At 41.1% G+C, this 15,043-nt stretch overlaps 1 protein-coding gene across 1 annotated transcript in view; it reads right to left on the minus strand.

Annotated features, from left to right (window-relative positions):
- Nucleotides 1-15,043, minus strand: part of fmr1 (FMRP translational regulator 1) — a 66,366-nt gene that overhangs the window by 36,576 nt on the left and 14,747 nt on the right. Inside the window, exons 4-10 of the mRNA XM_034181510.1 lie at nucleotides 13,870-13,941; nucleotides 13,596-13,744; nucleotides 8,199-8,292; nucleotides 7,901-8,017; nucleotides 5,983-6,153; nucleotides 4,001-4,079; nucleotides 3,698-3,828 (exon numbers count right to left, since the gene is read on the minus strand). Of these exons, the coding sequence (XP_034037401.1) occupies nucleotides 3,698-3,828; nucleotides 4,001-4,079; nucleotides 5,983-6,153; nucleotides 7,901-8,017; nucleotides 8,199-8,292; nucleotides 13,596-13,744; nucleotides 13,870-13,941 (813 nt within the window). The remainder of the gene's footprint in view (nucleotides 1-3,697; nucleotides 3,829-4,000; nucleotides 4,080-5,982; nucleotides 6,154-7,900; nucleotides 8,018-8,198; nucleotides 8,293-13,595; nucleotides 13,745-13,869; nucleotides 13,942-15,043) is intronic.

The following is a 15,043-nucleotide window of genomic DNA, read 5'->3' on the forward strand; positions in this document are numbered from 1 at the left end:
AGTTTTGTGTCATGTCTGTGATCTGCTTTTTTTCTACAAAATTAAACAACTGAATGAACATCCTCAGAGGCCGGTGATTCCATAATTATTGCCAGGGGTTGTATGCAGGTGAAATGGGGGAGGTTTTTTTATCTATGCTGAGTATGTGACTGGGTATATCAGCACTTGTGTTGAGAACATCGTACCCACCGTACAAGTGAGGAAGTTCCCCAACCAGAAGCCCTGGGTAAACAGAGAGATGCTGCACTTGCTGCGTGCTTGCACTGTTGCTTTTAGATCTGGCAACAAAGCCGAGCACAAGGCTGCACAGTACAGACTGGAGAAGGCCATAAGAGCGGCCAAGAGACAGCACAGAGAGAGGATGGAGGACTTCTACTCTAACGCTGACCCCAGGAGAATGTGGCAATGTCTGGATCACATCACAGACTTCAGGACAAGCTCCAGAACCACCACCATCAGCTCGCCAGACAGCCTGACAGATGACCTCAACGCCTTTTACACCCGCTTTGAGAGCCCCACCCCCACCACCTCTACAGAATACAGACACACTCCGAACACTCAACACCCCCCCGCCAGTCGTCACATCAGCCCAGGTACACAAAGCCTTGAGGAGCGTCCGCCCCCGGAAAGCTGCTGGGCCAGACAATGTACCAGGACGCGCCCTCAGAGTATGTGCTAACGAGCTGGCTGATGTTCTCACCTCCATCTTCAACCTTTCCCTCAGGCAATGCATCATCCCGAGATGCTACAAGACCACCACCATCATCCCCCTCCCCAAGAAGAAACCCCATCCTGTCTGAATGACTTTTAGCCAGTAGCACTCACTTCAATCATTATGAAGTGCTTTGAGAGAGTGATACTGTCCCACATTCATAACAGCACCCCGGACACCACCAACCCACTGCAGTACGCCTACAGGCACAACCGGTCTACTTCAGACGCCATCGCCGCTGCCCTTCACATCTCCCTCTCTCATCTGGAAAATAAAGACTCCTACATTAGGATGCTCTTGATCGACTACAGCTCCGCCTTCAACACAGTCGTCCCCCACACACTCACCCACAAACTGTTAGCCCTCGGACTTCACCCCTCCCTCTGTGACTGGCTTCTCAACTTCCTGACTGGCAGGCCACAGTCTGTCAGGATTGGGAGAAGGACGTCAGCCACCATCACTACTAACATGGGGACCCCACAGGGCTGTGTCCTTATCTTCTATTGGACACGTTACTATATTACGGACACTTTATTCTATTACACTACAATACCTGTTAACTTGAATCCATTGGCTCAATTGCACTAAATTGCACAAAACCATTTAATGCTGAATGTTGCACAAAACAGTGAATGTTGCACACTGATGCACTATCATGTACATATTATGCAGGCCATTATCAATCAATCAATTTTTTTATATAGCGCCAAATCACAACAAACGGTTGCCCCAAGGCGCTTTATATTGTAAGGCAAGGCCATACAATAATTATGTAAAACCCCAACGGTCAAAACGACCCCCTGTGAGCAAGCACTTGGCTACAGTGGGAAGGAAAAACTCCCTTTTAACAGGAAGAAACCTCCAGCAGAACCAGGCTCAGGGAGGGGCAGTCTTCTGCTGGGACTGGTTGGGGCTGAGGGAGAGAACCAGGAAAAAGACATGCTGTGGAGGGGAGCAGAGATCGATTACACAAGCATATTTTATATTTCCCTTCTTACACTGTATATTTCTTTTTATTATTACATTTTTATTACATTGCTTGTTATATTCTATTGTTCTTACCAGCATGCTTATTCTATGTTATTTCATTTTTTTTAATATTTAGATATTTTATACTTAGTTATTTATATATATATATACTCAACAAAAATATAAACGCAACACTTTTGGTTTTGCTCCCATTTTGTATGAGATGAACTCAAAGATCTAAAACTTTTTCCACATACACAATATCACCATTTCCCTCAAATATTGTTCACAAACCAGTCGAAATCTGTGATAGTGAGCACTTCTCCTTTGCTGAGATAATCCATCCCACCTCTCAGGTGTGCCATACCAAGATGCTGATTAGACACCATGATTAGTGCACAGGTGTGCCTTAGACTGTCCACAATAAAAGGCCACTCTGAAAGGTGCAGTTTTATCACACAGCACAATGCCACAGATGTCACAAGATTTGAGGGAGCGTGCAATTGGCATGCTGACAGCAGGAATGTCAACCAGAGCTGTTGCTCGTGTATTGAATGTTCATGTCTCTACCATAAGCCATCTCCAAAGGCGTTTCAGAGAATTTGGCAGTACATCCAACCAGCCTCACAACCGCAGACCACGTGTAACCACACCAGCCCAGGACCTCCACATCCAGCATGTTCACCTCCAAGATCGTCTGAGACCAGCCACTTGGACAGCTGCTGAAACAATCGGTTTGCATAACCAAAGAATTTCTGCACAAACTGTCAGAAACCGTCTCAGGGAAGCTCATCTGCATGCTCGTCGTCCTCATCAGGGTCTCAACCTGACTCCAGTTCGTCGTCGTAACCGACTTGAGTGGGCAAATGCTCACATTCGCTGGCGTTTGGCACGTTGGAGAGGTGTTCTCTTCACGGATGATGCGAAGGAGATGTGTTGCACTGCATGAGGCAAATGGTGGTCAGACCAGATACTGACTGGTATCCCCCCCCAATAAAACAAAACTGCACCTTTCAGAGTGGCCTTTTATTGTGGACAGTCTAAGGCACACCTGTGCACTAATCATGGTGTCTAATCAGCATCTTTATATGGCACACCTGTGAGGTGGGATGGATTATCTCAGCAAAGGAGAAGTGCTCACTATCACAGATTTCGACTGGTTTGTGAACAATATTTGAGGGAAATGGTGATATTGTGTATGTGGAAAAAGTTTTAGATCTTTGAGTTCATCTCATACCAAATGGGAGCAAAACCAAAATATATATATATATATATATATATATATATATATATATATATATATATATATATATATATATATATATATATATATATATTTGGGCATCCAGCATGGGCAGCAAAGTAAGAATTTCACTGTACAGGGAAACATGTTTCTTTACTGTGCATATGACAATAAAAGCTTTGAATCTTTAATGGCACTTAACTAAACTGACTAAATCAATTTCACTACAAAAACACAATAAATCAATAATACCAACAACACTTAAAGTAGCATGAACCACAATAACAACATTTATAATCCAAGAACCCCAAACTCCCATGGTGCACTGCAGCACAACATCCATTTCCCCAAAAATATTAGTCATATCAACTTTCTGTTTTTGCACCGTTCATCCTTGACCCAAAGGGCAAATGTTGGCTCTCCCCAGTTTCTCAGTGGTCAAAGCCATACACATGCATGCATACACGTACACAGGGACCACTTGGCTATTGCAATATAGATGGTCTTGCAACCAATAAGATAAATATTGAAGGGGTCATACTGTGCAAAATCACCTTTTACATAACATTTTCAAAGTCCAACAATTCTGTGAGTGTTTTCACAGATTATCTCCTAATTTTAGACCCTCCCCCCCAACATAACCCAAGTCTAAAAACTTTTATCTATATCAATAACAATAATAAAATAAAAAAATTGCATGGTGTGTTGCGCGGCGTGGCTCATTAGAAAGAGGTGGACGTCTTCAGTTCAAACACAATTTTCTTTCCACTGACCTCATCTGTTACTGCTGCTGCTGCTGCCGTCGAAGGCTTTTTATCATTTTCAGGCTCAATACGAACCCGCACAACGCCAGACTTATCGACCACTTCTTGGATCAATTTCCCATTCTTGCCAATCACCTTCCCTGTAAAAGTCATGAAAACAATAAAAAACAAACCCTCCAAAAATAAAAATAATAATGATCATTTAAAAAAAAACTTTACAATTTGGACTTTTCACAATTAAAATCATGTCAATCAATTAAACTGAAGGACCCATGTGGATAGTCTTATGATGTATTGACTGATTTTTCTTACCTACTAAGTTCCGGGGAACTTTGATGACATCTTCTGAAAACTCCAGGAAACTTCGAGCTAAACGGACAGCATCCTGGTCCTAAAGAAAACAAATATATGGTAGATTCACAATACTATAAATGTCTGGTCACATTCAGATTAAAATGGTCCATAGGAGGACAAAAGCAATTTAAAAATTGGCAATCTGCTGCTCACTTTTCATGATCCCTTCTGTCCTTTATCCAAATGTATAAATTATTTCACTTCAACAAACAAAAAAATTGGAAAACTCCACTGTACATTCATATATTTATCGTTTAAGTGTAAATATTAAAAGGATGCTGTTTAAGTTATAATAAATACAAGTCAGATTCTTAACCCTCTCAAAGCCATTTACAAATGTCAATCATGAGTCACTTTTGTGCGGATTAAAGTCACTAACTGGGACTCTTGTCTTGTTGCGGGCAAGAAACAAGAATTGTCCTCCGTTCCGTTCACACAGTTCCAAACGCTGCACTGCTCTGCTGAGTCACGTTAGAGTCTTGTCGGAATTAATAACTTCAAAGCGAATCGCTGTTTTAAATCAAATGACACCTCTTTCTAAATGTTGCAATAAAAACAATAATTGACAATCGGTCAAAACTTTTTTCCTTCCAAAATGAGATGTCCTGCATTCTTTATGAATTACATTGATGCTGATGTGCAGCACAGCCGACTGAGCTCAGCTCATAGCTATAGAGAGACATTTGTGCCATTAATGTCTGAAAGGAAACAAATTTGACAAAATCTACAGATTTTGTTTATTTCTATTTATGTCTAGAGATCAAGGATCCAGTGACCAATTTCATATTTATTTACTTTAAGACTCAATAAAATGTTGCTGTCATAGAAAACCTGTAAAGCCTACTTTTAGTACAAAGAAACTTCACAAGAGGTATCGATAAGGGAATTGATAAAGAATTGGACTGATAAGCGGAATTGATAATGGCATCGATAGATTAAATCTTATCAATATCCATCCCTAATCCTGACTAGTCTCCCAGTTCCTGTCTCTGAAAAACATCCCTACAGCATGCTGCTGCCACCACCATGCTTCACCATAGGGATGGTGCCTGGTTTCCTCCAAACATGACGCCTGGCATTAACGCCAAAGAGTTCAATCTTTGTCTCATCAGACCAGAAAATTTTGTTTCTCATGGTCAGAGAGTCCTTCAGACGTCATTTGGAAAACTCCAGGTGGGCTGCTATGTGCCTTTTACTCAGGAGTGGTTTCTGTCTGCCCACGCTACCATACAGGCCTGATTGGTGGATTACTGCAGAGATGGTTGTCCTTCTGGAAGGTTCTCGCTCCACAGAGGAATGCTGGAGCTCTGACAGAGTGACCATCAGGTTCTTGGTCACCTCCCTGTCTAAGGCCCTTCTCCCGTGATCGCTCAGTTCAGATGGGTGACCAGCTCTAGGAAGAGTCCTGGTGGATCTGAACGTCTTCCATTTAGAGATGATGGAGGCCATTGTGCTCATTGGGACCTTCAAAGCAGCAGAAATGCTTCTGTACCCTTCACCAGATTTGTATCTCAAGACAATCCTGTCTCTGAGATCTACAGACAGTTCCTTTGACTTCATGCTTGGTTTGTGCTCTGACTGTCAACTGTGGGACCTTATATGTAGACAGGTGTGTCTTTCCAAATCATGTCCAATCAACTGAATTTACCCCAGTTGGACTCCAATTAAGCTGCAGAAGCATCTCAAGGATGATCAGTGGAAATAGGATGCACCTGAGATCAATTTTGGGCTTCATGGCAAAGGCTGTGAATACTTCTGTATGAATATGATTTCTTAGTTTTTTTTTTTCTTTTTAAATAAATTTGCAATAATGTAAAACCTTTTTTTCACATTGTCATTATGAGGTATTATGTGAAGAATTCTGAGAGAAGAAAATTAATTTCATCCATTTTGAAGTAAGTAGTTTACAAATAATCATTGTGACATTTAAACACATCTACCTCTCCGTATATGTGGAAGGTGCATGTCTCCTCATCTAGATCTATATTAGTGACTCCAGGGACCTTCCTAGCTTGCTGAATGTTGGCCCCATGGGTTCCAATTGCAAGACCCATTAAATCATCACGAACCACAAACTGCTCATGAAATCGTGACGCCAGCTGTCTGGAACTCTGTAAAGACAGTGATAAACAAAAAAGAAACATGAACATCATTATTTCTGATGACTATGCAGCATTCCCACTCCTTGTGATAACTGTAGGTACTTGTGGCCAATGATCACAAAAACCTGGTACTGGTGGATATTTTAGGGGTACAGCAAAAAAAAAAAAAAAAAATCTCAATAACTCACCAAAAAAATAAATGATTGCTCATCTTATTTGTAGTCCACACACAAAGAACTTGGACACTGGGTCAGGGCGGAGTCAAGGTGTTATGTCATAATGCTTTGACAGTCACAAAGCATGTTTACATGAAAATAACCAGATAACTGTAATAATCTGATCTGATGTGTTTACGTGTACTTCAGTAATCCAATAATTGGAAAAACCAGGTTTACACGGTTTCAATTCATTAGCTGGATTTCTTTGGAAGTGGAGAAAAGTGAGCTCCTGAAGAAAAACCACAAAATGCACAGAGAAAAAGAGCACTCACTCTCCCTTTCCTACTCTCCCTTTCCTCGCTCTCTCTTTCCCCTTGCCTCCCTCTCTCCCTGAACAATGAAACAACACACAGGGCTGCTGAAGCACTTTTTCTGGACACACAACAAACTCTCTGAACTTTGTGATCTGACAAAGGATGTAGAAATGTATGTGCTGTTGGATTTTACACATTCGCAAATCTAAAAGAAAGAAATAAGTCTCATTAATGGTTTATATGTACCAAAGAAATCAGACTATTGAGGAGAAATCCAAGTGTGTTAATCCAATTTCTTGTAATCAGATAACGGCCATTATGGGTTAAAGAATATCGGAATTTGCCATTTACATGACCACTTAATAAAGCTTTGTAAGCTTTGTATCACCCACAGATATACTAGATCAGGTCAAGCTGTACAAAAAGACCTGCCCCTAGTGGATCGCGGCCCCGCCATTTTGGAAGGTTGAAGCGCTGCAGTGGAAAATGCATGCTCTGCGCTTGTAATCACTGTTGATTCTTTGGCCGATTTCTCTGCCATTATTTACATTTAAGACATGAAAGCTTGTGCTTAGGTCAGTTCAGATACATAGATTTGATTTCTGAAGTCAGATTTATCATAACTGTTGATCGTTTCTTCCAATAAAGCTGCAAATGCAGCGTAAAGTGGGGCTCCTGTCAATAGAAAACTTATGTCATCGGTCAGTTGACCTTAGAATCAACAGCGATTACAAGCGCAGAGCATGCATTTAACACTGACAGCACGAGACCACTACGGTGCTTCAACCTTTCAAGATGGCGGGGCCGCGATCTGCTAGGGGCAGGCTTGACCCTATCTAGTATATCTGTGGCATCCCCAGTTATACAGCTTCATGATGAAGTGCTATGCAGGATGATTTTCTTCAAAACCTGAAAGTTTAGCTACAAACTGTCAGAAGGTACATCTGAGATATAACCCTAGATTTGATCTGTTTTGGTGAAAGAAAATCCTTCTCCTTTCTACTCCACTATAAAGCTAAGAGTGGTGATGTGAAATGCAAAATTTACACCGAATTGGATCCCAGAATTGCGTACCCTCACAACACATCTGCAAATTAGTGTGTGAGGAAAAATGAAGTTTTAAGAGTGTTCACATTTCAGAGAATGTCATAAATATTTTAATCCTTAATGCCAGTAATTAGATAATTGCGAGTGACTGGCTATTCCTGATTGGTAATAGGAATGCTGCTAAGGCTGTCATGAACCTGAGAAAAAAAAAAAGTGTGTGTATGTGCATTAACATACCTCCAGTTGCCTGCTTGCTTCTTCATTCTTCAGTATAAGAGACAATTTGGTGCGCAGGCTCCTGAAGTGCATGTCACTCATCATACTGGCTCGTTTTGTTGTTACCTCATTCACTGACTGTCAGATAAAACAAAAGTTATTTTACAGGAATAACCCAATTTTAAGACTTTTTAAACAACACTGAAATTTCCAACTTTGAAATTGCACAGAGTTTTAGCTACAACATGGCACTATAACTTTTCATTCGGCTGATGAGTACAGAATTTGATTAACAAAAAGCAGAAAAAGTAGAACAAACCAAGATGACCAGCTGCTTTTTCTCTGAATCGTATGTAACACTGAATGCTCCCACTGCCTTTTTAAAGTCTTTGTGTGCTGATTCCTTGGAGCACCTGGTGACACAAAGTTATACACATACATTTTAATTTACTATGTTTATCACAATTAAATGACAAATGTGACGGTCTAGTGGTCCAAATTAATGAAAGCTGGTTTGAAATTAAAAAAATAAATAAATTAGATTTTCTGATTAGGTATGCTAGCACTGTGCTGTTTGTAACAAAATACCTTATGTGTAAACATTCACTTTATACTTCTGACATGTCATGTTTCAAATGATCACAAATGATCTTCACAAGAAACAATTTCCAATATATATTTTACCATGTGAACATTACCAGGTGGTAGGCAGGCCGACTCACCAGCCTATAACAAGGGGTAAGCTTGTATGGGCTCAGAGCAGGGCTCACAAACACTGTTCCTGGAGAGCACCTGCCCTGCATGTTTAACTCTTCCTGTTCCACTCCCAGGAAATCAACTCTATCAGGTATTCTCAGCCAATCAAAAGCTGGAAAACAGCAATTTCAAAGGAAAAAAAAAAAAAAAAAAAAAATCAGGTGTGACTTAAGTAGGTAGACATGGAAAACATGCAGGTCAGGTGCTCTCCGGGAACAGGGTTGATGAGCCCTGCCCTAGCGGAAAAAGAAAAAGTTGACTGACCGCTTGAGGCTGGCTCCAAAAGAACGCATGCTCCCATTCAGCTCCATGTTAAAATGTCCAACTTCACAGCAGACATGTTTATAACCTGGTCCAAAAACTGGCGTTGGTCTCTTTGGTAGTTCAACCCTCCTTGACAACTGTATGGGGGTGATTTTTTTTTTCCTCCCAGAAAGGACAGGATGCAATTCCATGAACGTCTTGCTGTGAGGCATTAGTCAATCAATCAATCAATTTTTTTTATATAGCGCCAAATCACAACAAACAGTTGCCCCAAGGCGCTTTATATTGTAAGGCAAGGCCATACAATAATTATGTAAAACCCCAACGGTCAAAACGACCCCCTGTGAGCAAGCACTTGGCTACAGTGGGAAGGAAAAACTCCCTTTTAACAGGAAGAAACCTCCAGCAGAACCAGGCTCAGGGAGGGGCAGTCTTCTGCTGGGACTGGTTGGGGCTGAGGGAGAGAACCAGGAAAAAGACATGCTGTGGAGGGGAGCAGAGATCGATCACTAATGATTAAATGCAGAGTGGTGCATACAGAGCAAAAAGAGAAAGAAACAGTGCATCATGGGAACCCCCCAGCAGTCTACGTCTATAGCAGCATAACTAAGGGATGGTTCAGGGTCACCTGATCCAGCCCTAACTATAAGCTTTAGCAAAATGGAAAGTTTTAAGCCTAATCTTAAAAGTAGAGAGGGTGTCTGTCTCCCTGATCTGAATTGGGAGCTGGTTCCACAGGAGAGGAGCCTGAAAGCTGAAGGCTCTGCCTCCCATTCTACTCTTACAAACCCTAGGAACTACAAGTAAGCCTGCAGTCTGAGAGCGAAGCGCTCTATTGGGGTGATATGGTACTACGAGGTCCCTAAGATAAGATGGGACCTGATTATTCAAAACCTTATAAGTAAGAAGAAGAATTTTAAATTCTATTCTAGAATTAACAGGAAGCCAATGAAGAGAGGCCAATATGGGTGAGATATGCTCTCTCCTTCTAGTCCCCGTCAGTACTCTAGCTGCAGCATTTTGAATTAACTGAAGGCTTTTTAGGGAACTTTTAGGACAACCTGATAATAATGAATTACAATAGTCCAGCCTAGAGGAAATAAATGCATGAATTAGTTTTTCAGCATCACTCTGAAACAAGACCTTTCTGATTTTAGAGATATTGCGTAAATGCAAAAAAGCAGTCCTACATATTTGTTTAATATGCGCTTTGAATGACATATCCTGATCAAAAATGACTCCAAGATTTCTCACAGGCACACAAGCACAGAGATGAGTCCACTGTCCGAGGCCATAAGAAGATCATTTGTAACCTTCACTAATGCTGTTTCTGTACTATGATGAATTCTAAAACCTGACTGAAACTCTTCAAATAGACCATTCCTCTGCAGATGATCAGTTAGCTGTTTTACAACTACCCTTTCAAGAATTTTTGAGAGAAAAGGAAGGTTGGAGATTGGCCTATAATTAGCTAAGATAGCTGGGTCAAGTGATGGCTTTTTAAGTAATGGTTTAATTACTGCCACCTTAAAAGCCTGTGGTACATAGCCAACTAACAAAGATAGATTGATCATATTTACGATCGAAGCATTAAATAATGGTAGGGCTTCCTTGAGCAGCCTGGTAGGAATGGGGTCTAATAAACATGTTGATGGTTTGGATGAAGTAACTAATGAAAATAACTCAGACAGAACAATCGGAGAGAAAGAGTCTAACCAAATACCGGCATCACTGAAAGCAGCCAAAGATAACGATACGTCTTTGGGATGGTTATGAGTAATTTTTTCTCTAATAGTTAAAATTTTGTTAGCAAAGAAAGTCATGAAGTCATTACTAGTTAAAGTTAATGGAATACTCAGCTCAATAGAGCTCTGACTCTGTCAGCCTGGCTACAGTGCTGAAAAGAAACCTGGGGTTGTTCTTATTTTCTTCAATTAGTGATGAGTAGAAAGATGTCCTAGCTTTACGGAGGGCTTTTTTATAGAGCAACAGACTCTTTTTCCAGGCTAAGTGAAGATCTTGTAAATTAGTGAGACGCCATTTCCTCTCCAACTTATGGGTTATCTGCTTTAAGCTACGAGTTTGTGAGTTACACCACGGAGTCAGGCACTTCTGATTTAAAGCTCTCTTTTTTAGAGGAGCTACAGCATCCAAAGTTGTCTTCAACGAGGATGTAAACTATTGACGAGATACTCTATCTCACTTACAGAGTTTAGGTAGCTACTCTGCACTGTGTTGGTATATGGCATTAGAGAACATAAAGAAGGAATCATATCCTTAACCTAGTTACAGCGCTTTCTGAAAGACTTCTAGTGTAATGAAACTTATTCCCCACTGCTGGGTAGTCCATCAGAATAAATGTAAATGTTATTAAGAAATGATCAGACAGAAGGGAGTTTTCAGGGAATACTGTTAAGTCTTCTATTTCCATACCATAAGTCAGAACAAGATCTAAGATATGATTAAAGTGGTGGGTGGACTCATTTACTTTTTGAGCAAAGCCAATAGAGTCTAATAATAGATTAAATGCAGTGTTGAGGCTGTCATTCTCAGCATCTGTGTGGATGTTAAAATTGCCCACTATAATTATCTTATCTGAGCTAAGCACTAAGTCAGACAAAAGGTCTGAAAATTCACAGAGAAACTCACAGTAACGACCAGGTGGGCGATAGATAATAACAAATAAAACTGTTTTTTGGGACTTCCAATTTGGATGGACAAGACTATGAGTCAAGCTTTCAAATGAATTAAAGCTCTGTCTGGGTTTTTGATTAATTAATAAGCTGGAATGGAAGATTGCTGCTAATCCTCCGCCCCGGCCCGTGCTACGAGCATTCTGACAGTTAGTGTGACTCGGGGGTGTTGACTCATTTAAGCTAACATATTCATCCTGCTGTAACCAGGTTTCTGCAAGGCAGAATAAATCAATATGTTGATCAATTATTATATCATTTACCAACAGGGACTTAGAAGAGAGAGACCTAATGTTTAATAGACCACATTTAACTGTTTTAGTCTGTGGTGCAGTTGAAGGTGCTATATTATTTTTTCTTTTTGAATTTTATGCTTAAATAGATTTTTGCTGGTTATTGGTAGTCTGGGAGCAGGCACCGTCTCTACGGGGATGGGGTAATGAGGGGATGGCAGGGGGAGAGAAGCTGCAGAGAGGTGTGTAAGACTACAACTGCTTCTTCCTGGTCCCAACCCTGGATAGTCACGGTTTGGAGGATTAAGAAAATTGGCCAGATTTCTAGAAATGAGAGCTGCTCCATCCAAAGTGGGATGGATGCCGTCTCTCCTAACAAGACCAGGTTTTCCCCAGAAGCTTTGCCAATTATCTATGAAGCCCACCTCATTTTTTGGACACCACTCAGACAGCCTGCAATTCAAGGAGAACATGCGGCTAAACATGTCACTCCCGGTCCGATCAGGGAGGGGCCCAGAGAAAACTACAGAGTCCGACATTGTTTTTGCAAAGTTACACACCGATTTAATGTTAATTTTAGTGACCTCCGATTGGCGTAACCGGGTGTCATTACTGCCGACGTGAAGACAATTGACTATGGTTGCTGGTGTCGCTAACTTCACATTTCGCAAAACAGAGTCGCCAATAACCAGAGTTTGATCCTCGGCGGGTGTGTCGTCGAGTGGGGAAAAACGGTTAGAGATGTGAACGGGTTGGCGTGTACACGGGGCTTCTGTTTAGGGCTACGCTTCCTCCTCACAGTCACCCAGTCGGCCTGCTTTCCCGGCTGCTCGGGATCTGCCAGGGGGTAACTAACGGCGGCTAAGCTACCTTGGTCCGCACCGACTACAGGGGCCTGGCTAGCTGTAGAATTTTCCACGGTGCGGAGCCGAGTCTCCAAAGCTACGAATAAGCTACACTTATTACAAGTACCGTTACTGCTAAAGGAGGCCGAGGAATAACTAAACATTTCACACCCAGAGCAGAAAAGTGCGGGAGAGACAGGAGAAGCCGCCATGCTAAATCGGCTAAGAGCTAGTAGCTACGCTAAGCTAGCGGATTCCTAAAAACACGCAAAGTGAATAATGTGTAAATATTTAGAGGTGATTCAGCAGAAGGAGTGCTTTAGTTAAGGCACGTAAAGATTACACTGGGAAACAAATCGTAATCTAGATAACTAGATCAATCTAACTGCGCAGATTAAACAGCTAACAGATACAGAAAAACACCGCTGTGCTCCGGAACAGGAAGTGATACAATACCGCAGTGAGAGCCAACCACCAGTAGAGGCCTAACCATTAAGCCACCATGCCGCCTTGATTACACCAAGGATCAGCTCTGAGTCCTTTCTTGTTCACAATGGTGATGGACAGGTTGACAGATGAGATCAGACAGAAATCTCCATGAACTATGATGTTTGCAGAAGACATTGTGATCTGTAGTGAGAGTAGAGAGCAGGTCGAGTCTAACATGGAGATGTGGAGATATGCTCTGAAGAGCAGGGGAATGACAGTCAGTCAGAGCAAGATGTGTGAATGAGAGAGAGCCCAGTGGAATAGCACAAGAGACGTACAAGAAACGCGTGCATGATCAAAGCTTACCACTTGGTAATGATCCATTTATATAACCAGTCTGTGAAGTAACTCTGCCTCAGTGTACATCAGATATATATATTTTAATGTCAGTTGCTTAAACATAAAAGCTGCATACATATGTGAGTATGAAACTTACATCTGGTGTAGATCATCAGGTACATCCATTCTGATCTTCATGAATGTGTTTTTGATGGCTGGTTTATTGGGGTTGACTGGCCGCAACCGTTCCAATGTCACTATCTCATTTAACGTAGCATCACAAGCAGCGTATTCTATAACATAAAACTGCAAACAAAATATTGTACATCTAAGTTGATTACCTCCAGTGAACTACTCAGGAAATAAATTCAGCTCCTATACTATATGACTACTGTGACCCAAGATTCAAAATAACTGGAGCTCAGTCTCACCTCTCCTTTGACCATGCGAACCTTGGCCAGCCACCATCCACATGGCTCATTTTCATTCGGCCTGGAATACACCTGCCAGTAGACATATTGAAAATTTCATTTTAATTTCCACAAATCTAGAGCATATACAATAAAACTCACCTAAACAGCCATCGTATAAATCAACCAGTCAACTTGCAAAAAGAGTTAGATGGTTCAAAAATAATTCTGACGATAGTCCGTGATGCCATGCACTGACTTCATGTACTTCCTCCAAAAAAGTCTTCCTCAGTCCAGCAAAAAAAAAAAAAAAAAACACCAGAAATTTGTCCAGCTTTTCATCCTAACTTCATCCTCTTCATGCCTCCAGATGGCTTACTTACATCACAGATTAGTTTTTTGTGCTACAAGAATTAGCAGCATCAATTAGCTCCTTCAGATTGTTGTCCACCACCAAAACAAACTCTGCCATGTTTAGCTAAACATGCCCCCAGTAGGGTGAACGTGCACAGTGGTCAGAGCGTGCAATAGCACATTTCATATAACAAAATTGCACACTAAAAAGAACTATTGCACAGTAAATGAAACACAACGGCAAATGGTACTAATAATCCATGTCACGTGACATACAAGCCACCAATCAAATGACAAGGATCCACTCAGCCGTTATACAATATGCACTTCTGACCCAGGCTGTGATCTTGTGATACACACTGTACCTTATATCTGACACATTAGGGATGGAACTAATGATAATTTTCATTACCTACTAATCTGCTCATATTTTTGTTACAGTATCATCATAACTGAAAGCTAAAGGAACTACAAGGTTCAAGTTACACTTTTGTCTTTTATTGTGTTTTGTTTTGGAAAGCACTTTGTGTATAAGGTTAGGAATTACTGTTGAGGGAGAACGTGCAGGTGGTTAGCAAAGATGCAGAGGAGAGGGCAAGATGGAGATGGAGGATCTGCTGTGGTGACCCTGAAGCAGAAGCAGCAGCAGTAGTAGTTGGTGTTGTGGACAAATATTATTAAAATTATTATTATAGCATGTCTAGGATTTTAGTGCGAAAAATTAGGATAGGTGTGTGTCCATTTTCACTGCAAGAATGGGCCATGTCACACTGTTACAAATGTACAGGTAGAAATTCTCCCAAAGGTAGGACTTTGTAATGCTGTAATATACAAAACATAG

This window comes from Thalassophryne amazonica, chromosome 11 (assembly GCF_902500255.1).
Source record: "Thalassophryne amazonica chromosome 11, fThaAma1.1, whole genome shotgun sequence".
Classification (NCBI taxonomy): domain Eukaryota; kingdom Metazoa; phylum Chordata; class Actinopteri; order Batrachoidiformes; family Batrachoididae; genus Thalassophryne; species Thalassophryne amazonica.